The following is an 18035-nucleotide window of genomic DNA, read 5'->3' as shown; positions in this document are numbered from 1 at the left end:
CACCACAAAAAAAGGATAAACTGATGTTTCAGATGATGTATCTGAGTCACACAACAGTCAGTGTGAGAAATCAAGTTGCAACCACTTTTAGTGACCTTACGTCAGTATCAGTTTACCCTCTCAAACCCGAGAGTGATGAGTATTTATTTGCTGGGAGTTTTGCATCTCACATCCACAAGGCGAACTTACAGAAAACTCACTGTAAGTAGCACAGCGGTTGCTGGACTTCAGAGCACAACAGCCATTGCTTGTTCTGCATGAGTATCCTCACCACATTTCAAGGTTCATTCTTCATCTTCATGCTTTCCAAAGTCAATAGTAAAAGGCCATAATGTTTGCAAGCACCATTTCTCAAAGATAAAGAGTTCGAATAAACCAAGGAGAGAACGAGTTAAAACTCCAGACAGACCAAGCTAATGAATATAAACGTTCTGCGGCACCATCCCGTCCTTTTCAATAGGTTAAAGCTGAAAAGAATGCAAAAGGGGAGCATGAAGAACACCCAGATGTGACTCTGCTGAAGAAATCTCTGCTCTGCAGGAAGAGCAAACTTGCTTTCCTAACTAAATGCCACTTTTCCTAGGAGACCCAATCCTGAGGTCCTGACCCCTTGTGGTCTTTAAACATAAACCAAAACAAGGGTTGTGGGTGTCAGATTTCTTGGCCCAATCACAAAGGGCTCAAAAATTAGTTAAATTTAATTAGCAAAAATTAAAGTTTCGAGGAAACCAGCCCCTCATGTCTTCACTGCCAATCTCTAGAAAAAGCTTCAGCGGAGATCATAGAGATTTAATAGTTTACTTGGGGAAGAAGAAGGTACAGAAGTGATTGTTTTTGCCGCTTGAGGATGTTTCTCAAACAAATGTATAAATCAGATCTCCTAAAGTCAGATCTCGGCCCCAGGTCCCTTAGAAGAATGAAGACCCCCACGATGCTGCTACAAAAAAATCAGTGAGACTGCTTTAGAAGACACTGAAAGGTTACACTTGATCTCCAGTCACTCCACCATAAGCCAGACAAAGAAATTCCTGAAAGGCTATAAGCATTTTTTTCCTACAAGCACCCACAGGAACAGGGCAATGTAAATGCCGTGTAAACAAAGCAGTTCATTACTAACCATAGTTTGTTTCTCTGTGGGAAAATTTTAATCCATGGCAACTGCATCCAACATTCACACATGACAGTGTCTGCAGAAGAGTAAAATATAAATTCATAATTGGCCCTGGTCTGGGGTTTTTCTTATGCTTGAAAGCAAGGAGGTGCAGGGGAGTGGGGACCCCAAGTGTTTGTTACTTTCTCCTTCACTGTCTATGATCAAGTATAGGAGGACTTAAATTTCCCTACCAATCACTCCCACAGAGGCCCAAGTGTCTGCGGAAATCCACAGACAACAATCAAACCTTTCATTTCAGGGCCTCTTTCCCACCAGACCCCTTCCTGTTCCAATCAGGTTTGCGAAGCGTTTCCCCTAGTCTGCATTTCATGAATCAATTGCAAAATCTGCCAACCTCTGCCAGTTCCTCTTGTGCTCAGCTGCGAGGTTCCCCTTCCTTCCCTGGGTAGCACAAGTCTGCTCTGGATTTTAACTGGCGCAACGTGGAAATGCACTATAAGAGCTCACTAACTCTTTCACAGCCACACACAAGTGAGAGTCAGGGGTGCTGACCCCATCAACTTGCTGCTAACGCTCCCATCTCAGATGGCTGCAGATCTACGGACATTAGTTTTGACCCCAAATCCAGTGTCTCAGTTACTGTCACTGGGAAGGAATAGGAAGAGAAAGAAGGGCTTCAAAGTATCCAACTCAGTTACTTAGCAACTGGACAAAACTTGCCTCCCTCCAGAGGGTAAGGAGGCACCTCACCCATTCAAAGAGTAACAGTCTCTGATTTACATGCAAATAGGTAAAGACAAAAGAGAAAAGGAAATCTAAATTAGCAACTGGAGTTTACAGCAGTGGGGCAGAGGCCCAGGTTTTTTAAAGCAGCTTCTCTTGGGAAGCAGACAGGATACGTACAAACAGATATGAATGAATGAATGAATGAATGAATGAATGAATGAGTGCATGCCTGCATACATGCACGCAAGATTACTGGCCCCTACAGAGTTTATTGTCCTCCTTCATAAATGTCAATGCCATGGGAGTTCGCAGGGACAGACACCGAAAGTTTAGCAGCTAAAATTAAAACACTTCTACTAACACAAATTTGAGGCTCATAGAAAGATGGCAATTTGAGTTGGGAAAATTCCAGGGAAAACAGTTAACCCTGCTGGTGAGAAAAGCAAATAAAGCATTAATTTGGGGGGAAGATCTCCAGACTGTGGGTGGATTCGGAGCCTCCCCAGCCCCAAGATCCCCTCACCAACACCCTCCCGCACCTTCACCCACTGGTGCAGCTCAGTTTCTGAACTTGGATCCAACCCACACGGTTCACAGGAGACACATCGCCCAGATTTTCCAAGCAAAAGGAGACACTGTCGCCTACTTGGCTCAGGAAAGCGCCCCAGGCTTTTCCACTGGCCAGAGGAGCTCACGCTCATCCCCAGCTCCTCACCACGCGCTCCTGAACCAGGTGGCTCAGTCCCAGGCTCAGAGCAGGAAGGGAGAGGACAGATGGCTCCAGAGGAACCCATCCCATCCCCCCCCCCCCCCCCAGCTCACACCTGGACCAAGGTGGGCAGGGCCAAAGGCCCGTGGGCCCAGCACTTACTTCTCGTACTCGGTGTTGTCTCTGTCACAGCGAGAATCCTTGTGCTTTTGCCAGTCTTTGCCATGCTTGCAGGTGGTGAGGAGCAGAACGTCCTCCCCATTATGGACGTGATATAAGGCATTCCTGGTGTCTGACCCTATCCCTGTCAGGTACCTCTTCCCCTTAAAGACCAGCATGTACTTCCTGAGAGGAGGGATGGTGTTAAACTTCAAAAAACCCCTCTCCCCTCCTGTCCTGGGATGATCCTTAGAAAAGAGGGGAATGGAGACATCAAAGTTGGATCGGAAGTTTTCAGTACTGACGCTGGCCTTGGCCAGCATCGCCTGGCCGATGTCAAAGCCCACGTCCTCGGTGTAGTCAGGCCAAGTGCCGGAGTATAAATTAAAAATTAAATGATTCCTACCATTGTTCCATAAGTGAAGACTCTGCACTTTGGATCTCAAATTGTGCACATACTGAGGTGACAACTGGTCTCTGTCTAAAGTATCCAGACTCAGGACAAAGAGGCACGCCTGGCTGGGGTCCGAGGTGTAGAACCTGGAGCCCTCGATGGCCGCTAAAATGTTTTGGTAACTTTCGGCGATTTTCTCCCCTTTTTGCTGCGGGTACACGTAGACTTTGAAGCCGTTTTTCTTGCAAAGGGTGAAATCGAAGCAGGACTCCATGCGGCACTTCTTGCCTTTGTAGATGCTCGAGTTGGCGTCTCGCTTCTGCCGGGGGGAAACGTGCACGCTGGAATCCTCGTTTTCCAATTGCTCCCAAGCAACGAAGGGGCGCAGCGCGTCCGGGAAGCGGGGCCAGAAATGATCCGGACTCGGGTGGTGCAAGCCATTCCGACCGCTGTGCTCCTCTCTCCGGCTGTGGCTCCTCGATGCCCTAAACTGCAAGCCTCCGAAATAAAACAAAAGGGCGAGACAGGAGCCGGCTGAGAGCAGGATGAAATAGCGTTTTTTGGCCTGCATGTGTCCTGCCTGGGTCAAGAGAATTGTAAATAAACACAAGAATCACCCAAGTTTCCCAATCAACACTTTCCGCTCCTGTCCGCCATCTTCCCGCCTGTAAAGACTTCAAACTCTGCGCTCCCACCTTCTCTGGATGCCTTTCCCCAAGCCGTGGACTGATCCAGCGCATGTGGGCGATTTCTTTAACTTTCTCCCCTTCGGTCTTTCATCTTCGGGTTGCACAATGGACGCGCGAGAGAGCGGGGCAGGAGATTTCGCACCCAGGGCGGGCGACCAGCAGACTGTAATTTTCTTGCATGCAACAAGACGGAGGCAAAGAAAGAGAAGGGGGAAAAAAGCTCCCGATGCCCAATCAATGGCAAGACGAAGCGCTCCGAGGCTCGCCTCCCGGATTCCTGCCGGCAGCGTGCAGAACGAGCCCCGGCACAGCAACTTCAACTCATGCACACTCCGGTGCAGCGAGCTCGCCGGCTCCCACCCGTCGGCGGCCCCGGGGCTCGGCCGGCTAGTGCATCCTGCAGCTGGGGCGCCGTAACCTCACAAATCCCTGCATGTCTCTTTATTCCCTCCTGCAGCGGCTCCGAGACTCCGGCGGTGTTTACTCCTGCGCGCGCGGGGCCGGCCCCCGGGGCGCGCGGCGGCCGGGCTGGAGGCGGCGCTGGGCGCGGCGGCGCGTCCTCCCCGCGGGCAGTGCCGGCCCCGAGCGGCGCTTCGCAGGCCCCGCGCGATCGCTGCCGCCCGCCGCGCTGGTCGCCGAGTGTTACCCGGTTCTGAATGTTACACTTACACATTCCATTCCCGACACGACAGCGCTGACCTCATCCATCCACGCAGCCCGCGCTGCCATTGGCCGGGCGTCACGTCCGGGCGGGGCGGTGCTTCCGCTGCGCCCATTCATAACCCCCGGCCGCCGGCAGAGGCGCCGGCGCGGCGCGGGGGGCGCGAGGGGCGCGTGGCGCGCGCGGTGCGCGCAGGGCGCGGGGACCCTCGGGCTGCCCGGCTGCCCGGCTGCGCCCGGCGGGCACTTGGTCGGGCGCTCCCTGATGCCCCCCCGGGCCCTCGGCGAGCCCCGCGCCCCGATCCGGCCTGGGCCGCGCTGCCTCCCCAGGTAGCGCCGGGAACCAGCGCCGCCCAGAGGCGCCCCAGGGCGCGCGGGGACCCGGGACCTGCGGCGCTCGCCTCCCGGGTCCCGCTGCTCCGGCCGACCCGGGCGCCCCGCACGGCCCCGGCTCCGCGGCTGCCCGCCGGGAACGCCTCTCCGAGCTGGAGGCCGGGAGTGAGGGGGTCCTGGAGGAGGAGGCTTGGAAATGGAGCGGTTTGGCGAGCCCCAGGGAGCGCGGAGGAAAGAAAGACTTCATAGAAAGCGAGCGCCCGAAGGATCGCTCCCGTCCCCACCCCCAACTCATGTCTGCCCCCCCAAAGACACACACACACACACACACACACACCCTCGGACCCTCCGAGACGCTGATTTTTTGGTCGCACCTAGGTGTTAAGCAGGCCCAGTGTTCCCTAGATAACCCAGCCTTTTTGCCTGGCCACAAAGAGATACCTCAATCCCCAAGAAGAAGGAATTACTACAAGCCATGCCTGGGGCTGTGTGCTGAGGGGAGACAGCTGTCCTAAATTCTCACCTGGGTAGCAACCTTCCCTCATTTTGTGAGGCCCCTTAGTCTATTCTGTGGAAGGGGACCCCTCACAACGAAAAAAGATGCTTCTGATGTCTGAGAAGGAGCCAGTTAATTGAAGCTTGTCCCAGTCCCTAAAGTGATGTAATTTTCTCTCTGGGGTAGTGGCGGTGGTTTCTAAGGAGCAGTTTTCAGGGATGACTGGCCCTTTCTAAGGAGAGTTTTAAGGGATGACTGACCCGTAGAACTGCCAGCTGTCCCAGCTGTGGATGAGAAACTTGACACAGGAAATGATGTTATTTACGATTAGTTGGATGTGGTTTGTCCTTCTTTTCACAGCCCCTGCCCACCCCAGCCCCAGGCTCCTGCTACCCCCAGGCAGTCATTGGACATTTTTTTTTAAGATTTTTTTATTTATGCATACAAGAACTGGGGTACAGGCCAGAGATGTGGGAGGTGAGAAGATTCACCAGAGACAGAATGAGGAACAGAACAGGCAGACTGACTGAAATCCACTGCTGAGTGGAGCAGCGGGAGAGTCAGGAGAGGTCTGCTGTGCCATGTGGGATTCTCGCCTCCGGGGATTGAACTGTGGATTGCTTCATGGTTGTGTCTTAACCCCTTGCGCCACCAGGGAGGCCCTCATTGGACAATTTAGAACACCTGCAGTTCCTCTGAAGCTGTTCCCTTCCCACCACAAAGCTGTGTGAGTGTGAGCTCCCAAACTGTATTTCTGGTCACAGCCAAGCTCCCAGGCCCCAGAACCCGAATTCTGCTTTACAAAAAAACACCCCCCTCCCCCACCCACCCACCCTCTTGTATAGTTGAAGTCCCAGGGCTTGGCCTAGCTGGACAGACAGTTGCCTAGGGCAGCCAGCTGTTTAGTGATTGTTTATAATGGGAGTGACTAGGAGCTAAGGACAGACACTTCCCAGATTCCCTCAGGCTGCAGAAAACTCCAGTGGGGTGTGGACAAAGGGCTCAGGCTGGTTATAACAAGAAAGGGTGAAATGATACAGTGGAAAATTTTAGACATTTGTTGTTTCAGATTTGTTTTACTAAAGGGGGAAGGGGCAGGGGTGAGACATTACTGTACATTCCTGAAGCCTCTCCCTATTCTAACTGCCAATGATGAGGTAGCTTTTCCAGCTTTGACTGGTACCCCATGCATGATTGGGAGAGGCCTGAGACAGAAATGAGGAGGTCGTCATCTTCAAATAGAATGACAACGATGCAGATAAATGCAGTGATGAAAACCACATGTGACCCAAGTCTCCCCCCCACCACCCCAAAACACAGACACAGCAGCTGGGGTTGCTGAGAGCAGTCATTGGAAGCAGGGGTCCTTCTGTGGAGCTCAGGGTACAAATTATCCTAGCCCCATGAAGCTGGGGCTGTGGGAATTGCGAAGTGTCTGTATCCTACCAGTTGTCCTGTGTGACCTCAGGGGGAGCCAGCTACTGTCCTTAGTCTTCTGTGTTCTCTTCCCTCGTTGTCACACTATTTCCATCTTGCCTAACATTGCTGCTTCCCCCACCACAGCCCACTGTCACCCAGTCCTGTTCTCATATGTTCATGGTAAGAAAATCTTTGGTACTGAAAATCACACACAAATTGGATTCAGACCCTAGATCTGTCACTGACTAATGCCTGGGGCATGTGGCCTAATGTCACTGAACCTCAGTTTCTCAATAAAAGTGAGAATAATAAGGCTTTTCTTCCCAGTCTCTTTAAATTTGTACACTGTAAATTGTTCTACATATGGAACATTTTTAGCCGAAATTCCACATTTCAAAATCTAACTGGAATCCAACATAGCCCCTACAATGGTATCATCGTTACTCTCCTTCTGTTTTATTTTCTTCCTAGCCCTTCTCATTAACTTGAAATCTGGTAGTCATTTCTCACTCTCTGTATTTCTTTACTGTAAGGGGGGCTTGCAGCTGCCCTGTCTGACTTATGAGCTCCCAAATCCCCAACACCCGGGTATTCCTGGCACTTGGATAGAGCTTAGTCTATCTGAATAATGAAAATTTACCGAAATTCAGCTTCATCATAGCACTTGAACAGGCTTGAGGGAAAAACTTCATGACAGTTTCTCAAATCAGGAATGAGTCTCTTGTTCACAGAATATCTTATTCAGAGGGTATGCCAACGTATGTCAGGCTGTATCCTTCTCTGGACAAAATCCTGAAAGTTTCCCTGTCTGGCAGTATAAATGCCAAAGCCCCACCATGACCTCTAAGGTCCTATAGGGTCTTCCCTAACTGCCCACCTCTCCTTACCATTTTCTGCCCTGAACTCTTTCCCTCTATCCCAATTGACTCACTGGTTTCATTACTCTTTCCCAGACAGGACAAACAAAGGCCTCAGGGCCTTTGTACATGCTAGTCCTTGTCGGCCCCAGGTAGCCACATGACACATGAAGCCACATGCCTTCATTTCCTCTAAGTTTCTTCTCAGATCCCATCTTAGTAATAAGGCCCCCTTTAACCACACTAAATAAAAGGGCAACCCTTATCCCATCTCCCAGCCCTTAGAACTGCCTTTCCCCCACCCCTAACATTAATCTGTTGCATCTAGAATATTAACTACACAAGGCAAGGATGTGGTCTGTTTAGTCACTGTAATAGTCCCAGCAACTGCTACAGTGCCTGTACAAAATAAGCATTTCTTGAACTGATTAATCCTGTTGTCTGTCAGCCAAATGGAAGCTTCTCTCTCTCTCTCTCTCTCTCTCTCTCTCTCTCTCTCTCTCTCTCTCTTCTCACACACACACACACACACACACACACACACACACACGCACACACGCACACAGAGAGAGAGAGCTAAATCTGTTGCTGGATTTCTTTTCCAGGAGTAATTTTTCCCCAGGGCTAAAGATATGAAAACATCACAGAACATATGAAACCCAGAAGTGGATTCTCACCTTGGTGCTTCCACTAACTCTATAACCTTGAGCAAGTCAGCTCACCTCTCTAAGTTTCAGATTCTCATTGGTAAAATCAGGAGTACCTGCACCATATTTCAGGCTCAGCTCACTGGGCTCTATGACAGTGAAATGAGATCAAATGGATAATATATGAGAAAGCCCTTTGCAATCTGCATTGCACAGGGCAAGTGTAAGATTTCATCATCACACCCTTGGACAAATATGGACACAAGATTGTGAGATCATGTTTGCAAGTCGACAGCATTAAATATATGAAATATCACCCACCAAGCACAACAGTTTCCAGATGCTTTACAGATTCTGGAATGGTCATTGACTGGTGTAAGCAAAGAGGAAAAGGGAAGATGGAAAAGTCACCAATGGACAAAAGGCAAGGACGTCTTCCTTCCAGGGATGTATAAAGCACCAAAGGCACAAGTGCTGTCCAAGGGTCCACTCCTGCATTTGCTATAGGAAAAACATAATTGGCTCAAAAATGTGAAAATAAGCCAGAATATTGAAATCCATAAATGGTGAAGGCCTCTAAAATATGTGGTTTTAGGTTAACTGTCAAGGTAATCCATTCTTCATGAAGTTACACAAAATTTTGATAAGTCTCAGCTTTTCTTTTTTTTTTTTTAAGATTTATTTATTTACACAAGCACTGGGTACAGTCAGAAACGCGGAAGGGTGAGGAAATTCACCAGAGCCAGAGCAGGGAGCAGAACAGGCAGACTGACAAAGTACACTGCTGAGGGGAGCAGCGGGTATGGCAGGAAAGGTCTGCGCGCCATGTGGGGCCCTTGCCAGTGGCTGGGGATCGAACCTGTGCTGCAGGGGCTGTGGGCAGCTTTGCAGCCCAGCGCTCAACCACTGCGCCACTGGGGAGGCCCTGTCTCAGCTTTTTGTGATATGTGAAGAAAATGGAAAAGACAAGCAGACCCACTGGGGGCATTGTGGAGAGCAGAGATTCCCAGCCAGGAAGCAGGGGCCTCGTTTTCAGGCCCTTCTCTGCATAGTAGATTGCTAGGTAACCTCCAGAAATTCCCTTTGCCTGCCAGACCTTGAGGTCTTCATCCCCAAAACATAGGGTAGAGCTGGCTGACACCTTTCCAGAGGAAACAACCCCGGGTTCTTAATTCTCCAGGGTTAGAGTCTGGGAGCCACTTAGGAGGAAGGAAATGGAACTCCTTGGAGAAGCGCAAGAAAACTGGAGACTGTCAGGCCTGGGCAGAGCCAGGCAGGAAAGATGAGCAAGGACAACATGAGAGAGATTGGACCCTATGAGGATCAAAGCCAGGGCCAGGTGCTTTGTACTTGTCAGCCTCCGAGGTCCAAGCACCATCCTTATCCCTGTCTTAAGGGAGGAAGCAGAGACGCAAACCTGGGGAGGGGCTCCCGACCTAGTTCTCATACACTCCTTAAACAAATATATATTGGAGGGCCTCCCTGGTAGCACAAGGGGTTAAATCACAGCACTATGAAGCTATCGCAGCTACTGCAGCACGAGTTCAATCCCAGCCAGGGAGCTACCCACATGGCACAGCAGACCTCTCCTGACTTGCCCACTGCTCCCCTCAGCAGTGTATTTCAGTAGATCTGCCTGTTCTGTTCCCCACTCTGTATCTGGTGAATCCTCTCACACCTCACACCTCTGACCTGTACCCCAGTTCTTGTATGCATAAATAAATAAATCATATATATGTGTATATATATATATATATATATATATATATATTTCAGTAGATCTTCCTGTTCTGTTCCCCACTATGTTTCTGGTGAATCCCCTCATCCCCCTGCACTTCTGGCCTACACCCCAGGATATATATATGTAGAGAGAGAGAGAGAGAAAGAGAGAGAGAGAGAGAGAGAGAGAGAGAGAGAGAGAGAGTGTAGCCACTCTTTGTCAGGTAAGACGCCAGTCACAGAGGCATCTATAATTCGTGACCATTCACAAAAAACACTTCATGAGAAGAATTTTGCTTGTGTCACTAGAACCATGTGGATTAGGAAAAGAGTCATATCCCTATTTAACAAATGATAAAGTAAGTGTTGTGTACAGGGTTTCTAGGTCTACGCCCAGTTGACCTTTTCTCTGTGTAATTCTTTGTTGCAGGGGCCTGGCGGTGCACCCTGGGGTGTCTTGCCATATCCCTGGCCCACTTGTATCAACAGCACTCCTCACTTCTACCTTCACCCCCAGTCGGGATGCCAAAAATCTTGCCAGACATTACTAAATGCCTCAAGGAAACAAAAATCACCCCCAGTTGAGACTCAATAATCGAGTTAAATGACTTGCCCAAGGTCAGTTGATTTTCAAGTGGAAAATTTAGAATTTGACCTTGTTCTCCTGACTTCATGCCAGGACTCGGCCACAACACTGCAGCTTCCTTTAGAGAATCTAATTTATCTCCCTTCTGAAAGGCACGCTGATCCAAAAAACGCCATCAACATTAATTTCACAAGCTTTCACTAAGAACTTGGTATGTGCAGGCACTCTTCTTGGCACTCAGATCTACGGTATAAAGATAAATTAGGCACCGGCTCTCATCCTAATGAGGGAAACAGATAGTAAAACAACACATAAGTAAATAAGCAAGATCATTTCATACAGTTTTATGGAGAATTATGAATAATGGCATATATCAGGATGAGGAAGAGCAGAAAGTCTCACTTTATTTTTTATTTATTTTTTAAGATTTTTTAAAATTTATGCATGCAAAAGCTGGGGTGTAGGCCAGAGGTGCAGGGAGATGAAGGGATTCACCAGAGACAGAGTGGGGAACAGAACAGGCAGATCAAATGAAATACACTGCTGAGAGGAGCAGCGGGCGAGACAGGAGAAGTCTGCTGTGCCATGTGGGTCAGCTCCCTGGCCAGGGATTGAACTCGTGCTGCATTGGCTGGCAATAGCTTCATAGTGCTGCAACTTAACCCCTGTGCCACCAGGGACGCCTAGGAAGGCTCACTTTAATTGGATAGTCAGTAAAGGTCTCTTTGAGGTGCTAACTTCCCGGTTAATGTCTGATTAATTACAACAGAACCTTGGGAAGAGAAACTCAGCAAAGCACCTGGCCAGTTCAAAGGTCCTGATGCAGAAGTGAGCTTGAAGAATTAGGCCTGTGGCTATGAAATTTCATCATCATCGGAACCTCTTGAGCATTGTTTAAAACATAGCTCACTGGGGACAACTCCAGAGTTTCTGATTCAGTAGATCCAGGGTGGAAGCTAAGAATTTCCAGGCACTGCTCCTGCTGCAGGTTCAGGGACCATACTTCGAGAACCAATGAGTCAGGACATGCACAGAAAGGCCACTCTGGCTGGAGTATGTTAAGCTCCAGGAAGAGGGATAGGAGGTGATAGAACCTGCAGAGATTTTAACAGTCCTTGTCAACTGCAGTTGGGTGAAGTGTCAGAATTTTATTACCAATCGGGGTAGCTGGGCCTTGGAGGGTTAAAGCAATGGAGTTCTAGGGTCTGGCTTTCTTTTTTTTTTTTTTTAAAAAAAGATTTATTTGTGGGTACCAGAACTGGGGTACAGGCCAGAGGGTGTCAGGGGTGAGAGGATTCACCAGAGACAGAGTGGGGAGCAGAACAGGCAGATTGACTGAAATACACTGCTGAGGGGAGCAGCAGGCGCGACAGGAGAGGTCTGCTGCGCCACATGGGTCAGCTCCTTGGCTGGAGATCAAACTTGTGCTTCAGTGGCTACAGATAGCTTCACGGTACTCCACTTAACCCCTTGAGCCACCAGGGAGGTTCCTCTGGCTTCCATTTTAACAGCAACTTCGAGCTGATAACAGGGCCACAGTAGGAGCTGGGAGTCACGTTTTTATCTCTAGTACTTAATATTTTAAAGTCTTCATTCTTTATAATAACAGCCATTAGAAGCCAGGATCACAAGCCAGGAAGAGAAGGGAAACTTCAAGCCCTATTTTCATGATACAGAAGCTATGATAATCAGACTCAAGCCAATAAGCCCTAGTCACTGGACAATTACACTGTAATTGCTAATTAAGCGGGATCGCTTGCCTTTGTATTTAGGAAAATCTCACTTTAAGTTGCGAATTCTTCCTATGATGTTAACTCTCGTGCTTGATATAATGATATTTTCTCTCTGACATTTACTCTGGTGCTTGACATAGACCAACTCACATATATTTATATTTAATATGTGTCTTTCATGTGTGTTTAAGAACGAGGCACTGACAGGGCATCTTCTTGTTGGTGAGTGTTCTCTTAAAAACACATGGTGCCCAAGAAGTTGCCCTTATCCAAGCCTGGATGTCATTCTGAGTCTTATAAAAGTGCACTGACCCCTGGTGGAAGACTCAGACGTTCTGCCCTGCTTCCTTTTTCTGGTTGCTTCTGTTTTCTCCAAAGATTTTAAATTCCTTTAAACAATGCATGTGCCACAAGCCCTGCTCTTTAGGGACTCCACTCCAGGAGGAAAAAAGGAAACAGAAAGAAATAATAGAATAGAATTGGTTCTGTGTTATAATTTACGAGAGGAGGAAGTGGCTAGGTTTGTGTGGGTCCCTAGTAACATTTGGAGATCCATTTACAGACAAGTAACTGAGAGAGAAGGAGAAATAAAAACATCAAGGATTGAAGGTGATGAAATCAGGAAGTCACCACAATTGGAGCCAATTTTTTCCATTAAATTCTAACACTTATTATGCAATAGTCTGTCCAGACTCCCTTGCTTTGCATTTCTTTTCTTTAAACTTCTGATACCCAATATTTGATCCACTGAAAAAATTTTTTTCTCATTCTATTACTATGGTGCAATAATTATGGAAGCTTGCGATGATAACCATGAGACCCTAGAGGATCTTAAGGAATGTGCCAACTTGCTTGAGGAGGTTAAATCATGTTCATTCCTATTCCAGTAATTTAAATGCAGCTCATGATTGTTAAAAATCACTGAAAGTTGGTCATCTGTGTACACTAGGAGAGGTAACTTGTCATTAGCAGGGTGATGAGACGAACCTTAGACTCGTCATCAGAATGATCCCTGGATCCTTCAAGGTTGTTTCCTTGGTCAAACTTCCTTTATTGCTAGACATTACGGATTCTTGAGGTCTTAAGAAGTTCCCAAATCAGTTTTGGGGGACATTTCTAAAAAGATAAAAATGCACACATACCTAAATCCACAAAAGTCTGCAAGGTGGGGGACTCTCGCTGGCCTGAATCAGCCACTGCTCTCAAAACCTGCAATCAAAAAAACAAAGCCATTCCTCAAGCGATAAACTATACTTAACGTTAGGTCCACCCCAGTAGATCTTTCTCCTGGTAATTACAATGCAACTTCTGCCTCCTCAGGCCCCATGCTCTGCATTTCCCAGAGGCCAGTCACGTCGTGAAAGTGCAGTCAGCTGAGGGACCATAAGGAAGAAGAGATGAAGAAGACTCACATCTAATATTTAATATATTCTACATAAAGTTCAGCATGGGTTGGGTCTCTCTGAATTTCTGAATATTTAAATGCCAAAAAAAGCAAAAGTAGACTTAAAACCTACATTCTGGCTTTAAATAAACCTTGAGGAGGGACTTGTCCACAGAAGCATAAGTCACCATTTCCCTAATTGTTCTTCCCCACCAGGGATTTTAGCCTGTGTTTGCCTATCCTCGCTGCTGGCTCAATAATTCCTCATCACACTGGGAAAATGCAGGCTTCAGTTCTATCTAAGACTGGATAAACCTGGTGTTTCTTGTTCTCATAGGCCTGTGAAGACTTGTCTTGTGGGAACCTCCTCTCAAGACTGCTCCAGGCACCAGGCAGACAGGCCCCTTTGCTTTGTGAAAGTTCCCCGCCCCTCGCACCCCTTATCACCCCCTCCTCACTTACTTCTCCATCTAAGCTGAGAGCTGACCTGCCAACCCTCTCGGCTTGTTTGATCATGGAATTCCTTGCAACAGGAACTGCCAATTGCTGTAAATTACATGCTGCCTTGACAAGGAGAATGCTAATCCTTTGGGGGCTTAGAAAGAGACCACCAAACCTGTCTTTGAGGGCAAAAGCATTCCAATCAGTTGGGGGAGTTTGGACTCGCTCCTGCACTGCTGACCATCTTTCTTCCAATGACATGGGACGCCTGGGTGGGGGTGGGTGCCATGAAGGATCTACCCCTGGGCTTTAGCCCCCAGTTCAGGGTTATTGTCTCCCGGCGGGAACCTGGGGAAGACATTTTAATATTTCTCCATTTGGGCTGGTGTTAGTGTCGTGTAGTCGTTGGGCTACGTACACTTCTATTCCTGCTGCATATTTACTCAACTAGCTGCATTCTGTGGGAGGCAGGGGAGGAGTTAAACTCAAGAACTGAAATCTGACCACCTGGGTTCAGTCTTGGTTCTGCACTATTCTGGCTGTGACTTTAGGCAAGTTAATTAAGGGTTCTAAGCCTCAGTTTCCCCATGCTCCCCCCCCCCCAGAATGATACTGCTTCAGATGTCTATAAAATAATGCATATAAAACACTTAATTCGAGCCCAGCACGAGGAGGAGGCATTTAGTACGTGTTAAACAATCTAATGAACTCCCACTCTCCCATCCTTTCCCAGCTCTCCAGCAGCCCCTGTGAGTTAAAGCGACTTGGTTTCACATTCTGTTTTTTTCAGCAGTTTTGCCTTCCAGGATTTGAATTAATGTCCTTCATGATGTAGATTGACATTTCAGCAAATCATGCTCAAGTGTTACAGTGGCTGTGAAAGGACATGCTCATTCATTCATTTATCCTTTCAATAACAAATATTTACTGAATGCCTACTATGTCCCAGGGAGTACACCAGGCCCTGGGCATGCCCCAAGTGAGTAAAACAGATCAGGTGCTAGCCCTTGGAGTATGTATGGTCTACTTGGGGAGATGATGGTGAGCAGATAAATAAATAAACTAAATGCCAAGTTTTAGTGCTGGTTAGGAAATAAAAATTGCCCTAACTTGGAGGCAGTGTTGAACTAGAGTAATCAGGAAGACTTCCTGGAAGAGGTATTTCAGCAGACATGTGTAGGTCAAGAAGAATCCAGCCTTCCAAGGAGTAGACGGGAGGCAGAAAGATTTCAGGTCAAAGGAAGAAAACACATGAACACTGAGGGCCAGTGAAATAGGCTGCCTGATTTCACAGGCAGGAGCAGAAAATAGGACCAAGTTGCCAGAGCCTTGTGATTAAGACATCCAGGCCCTGAGTTCAAGCACCCCCTATCTAAAAAGTCTTATTGTAATGGTAGGTTTGTCAGTGTTTTGTATAAAAAAGCAGCTCTGGAGACTCAGCAAAAAGCTTTGGAGGTAAGATGTTGTGGGGACCAAACCCACACCCTCTATGTCTTTCCGATCCTCAACAACCCCATTTATCGATGCTTCATCCACGATACAGTTGATACCTCCTGGGCTCCAGACAGCCAATGTAGCATCTTTGATTGTGTTTATTCTTTCACATGCTCATATCCCCTAAGAACATAGTCCCAGGAGAAGCAGACTCCATCTTTCACCTCTGCAGCTCCAGCATCCAGCACAATGTCTGATTCTCAGTAGGAGCCTTAGAAATGTTTGTTGAATGAATAAATCACCACTAAATTTATTATACTCACTGTTGCCAGGCAACATGTTAAGTGCTTCAGATATATTAACTCAACTAATCCTCTTTACATTACCTAAAGGTATATATTGTTAGCAACATTTTACAGAAAAAAATGAAAGCACAGAAAACTTAAGTAGCCCTTTCAAGCTCTTACAGCTGGGAAACAGTCAAAAAAGCTAGAATTTGAACCCAGGCAGCCTGGCTCCATAGTCCCTTCCCTCAACTTAATCATAGCCACACTTTTCAAGCTACCACGCGTGAAAATCAACTGGGGGACATGTTGATGTACACATTCCAGGCCTCCCCTGCAGGGTTTATGATTCAGGTATTGTAGAAATGTCTACTGCTGTATAACAAATGAACTTAAAATGAGTTGAGCAAAATGAACTCAACAATGGGCATTCGTTATCCTCCAGTTTCTGTGACTCGGTGATCAGGCCCAGTTTAGTTGGATTTTCGGCCTGAGACCCACCCACATGACTCCATTCAAGATGGCATGGGCTGCCATCACCTCAGAGTCTGGCTGAGGAAGAACCAATTCCTTGTTCTCTCAAATGGCTGTTGGAGAACCTTAAGTCTTCGCTGGCTGTTGACCTGAGACAACAGTTCATTGCCATGTGGGCCTCCCCAAAAGCCTGATTGTAACAGGGTGGTCCCCAGGAAAGGGGGAGGTTCCCTGCCCCTCTCAAGGGAGGGTGGAGCTGAGCAGGGAGAGGAAAAGCTACAGAAGAGACTGAGGAAGGAAGCAGGATGGAGCCAGGAGACCTGGAGGAGGCGCATGGAGCCTAGAAACACGTGAAGAAACTGCGCTTGTCTTTTGGTCAGGGACGGGGTGACACAGATGTGGGTGAGACCCATGGGGAGGTGACAATGGCAGCTTTTATCTTGATGTTGATTTTGCTCCTTTCCTTCCGGGCTTGTCTGGTTGTTTCTGACCCTTTTCTGTGGGTCCCCACTGGAAGATGCTTTAGACTTGTGGCAGGCTTTGGGGCCTTGTTCTGGGCCGATCCCATATGGATGGACTTTTACCCATGAGGGGACGGGTAACTTTGGGTGCTTCATTTAGAAACTAGACTCTTTGCCTTACCCATATTGTTTCCTAGTTTTATTAAAGTTCCTTCCCATTAAAGTCTCCTATGTTTTGTGTTGATGTGGCGGATGGCAGAACCCATTTAGAACAGGCAGGTTTGCGGGGTTTTGGGCTGCCCCTCTCCCTGTCCTATAACATGCTTACAATATGGCAGCTGGTGAACTGATCTATAACTCAGAGCAAAGCAAGTGAATGAAAGAATACATCCAAGACCATAGCCAAGACTTCTGGGGACCTCCTCTAGGAAGAGATGGTCTATCGCTTATGCCTAGTCTTAAAGTTTGCCTACCCCACCAGATATGGGGAGGGATCCAAGAATTTGTATTTCTAGCAAGCTCTCAAGTGATGGTGGTGATACCAGCAGAGGACCACATTCTAAGTAGCTCCAGAACAGTATACAGCAAGGAAAAGGGAAGAGAGAGAGAAAGAGAACCAAGAATGTCCTTGGCAGGATCATATATTACATTTGCAGATGATGTTCTCCACCCTAACCATTCCTCGCTGCCACCTGTGTCCCCAAGTCTCCTGCAAAAATTCTTCCAAAGCTGCCTATAAACCAAGGATTCCAGATGTCCTCTCTATCACTCCCCAGCCTGGACTACACTGGATCTGCCCTGTCTTCCACTCCCACAGGCCTCCCCTCCAGGGCCTCTAAAACACTTCCCTGATAGTTAAAACCCTGCCTGGTGAGTTATAGATTCAGCAGAGCAGAGGAACAGTTTTGTGAGTATCTTTCCTGTTTTTAAGAAGGTATTGTTAGAGGGGTGAACTTTAGCTCCACTGGGGTCCTGTAAAGTGACTGCCAAATTACAGCACATTTGCTCTTTGGCCTGAATTAAAAAGGACTCTCCAGGGGGTCTTCCCTTGGAGCTATTTATCTGCCCTTCCTCCCTAAACACTGGCTGTGTTTGACCCCTGTTGCGGGGTGGGGGTGGGGTCAGTTCTGGAATGCTGGCCCCAGCTCTTTCTCCCTGGCAGCTTCAGAGATTTCTCTCAGCACCCTGCCCCTTCCTCCCTGGAAGGAGTGTTTGCTGGAGCCCAACAGCTGTTTAAGGTACAGGGAGGCGAATGTTACTAAATATACGTTCTTATTGTACATTGGTGTGTGGAGAAAAATTATATCTCCTTGTTC

General features: G+C 47.9%; 1 protein-coding gene across 1 annotated transcript in view; it reads right to left on the bottom strand.

Moving 5' to 3' along the window:
• EXT1 (exostosin glycosyltransferase 1) overlaps nucleotides 1-3673 on the bottom strand; it is a gene marked incomplete at both ends in the record, with an annotated part of 264824 nt that extends 261151 nt beyond the window's left edge. Inside the window, one exon of the mRNA XM_084229290.1 lies at nucleotides 2712-3673. Coding sequence (XP_084085416.1) covers nucleotides 2712-3673 — 962 coding nt within the window. The remainder of the gene's footprint in view (nucleotides 1-2711) is intronic.
• Between the last annotated feature and the right edge of the window lie 14362 nt (nucleotides 3674-18035).

The sequence above is a fragment of the Talpa europaea genome (genome assembly GCF_964194135.1).
Source record: "Talpa europaea genome assembly, chromosome: 3".
Classification (NCBI taxonomy): domain Eukaryota; kingdom Metazoa; phylum Chordata; class Mammalia; order Eulipotyphla; family Talpidae; genus Talpa; species Talpa europaea.
The sequence above is the reverse complement of the archived record's forward strand: the minus strand, read 5'-3'. Positions and strand labels throughout refer to the sequence as shown.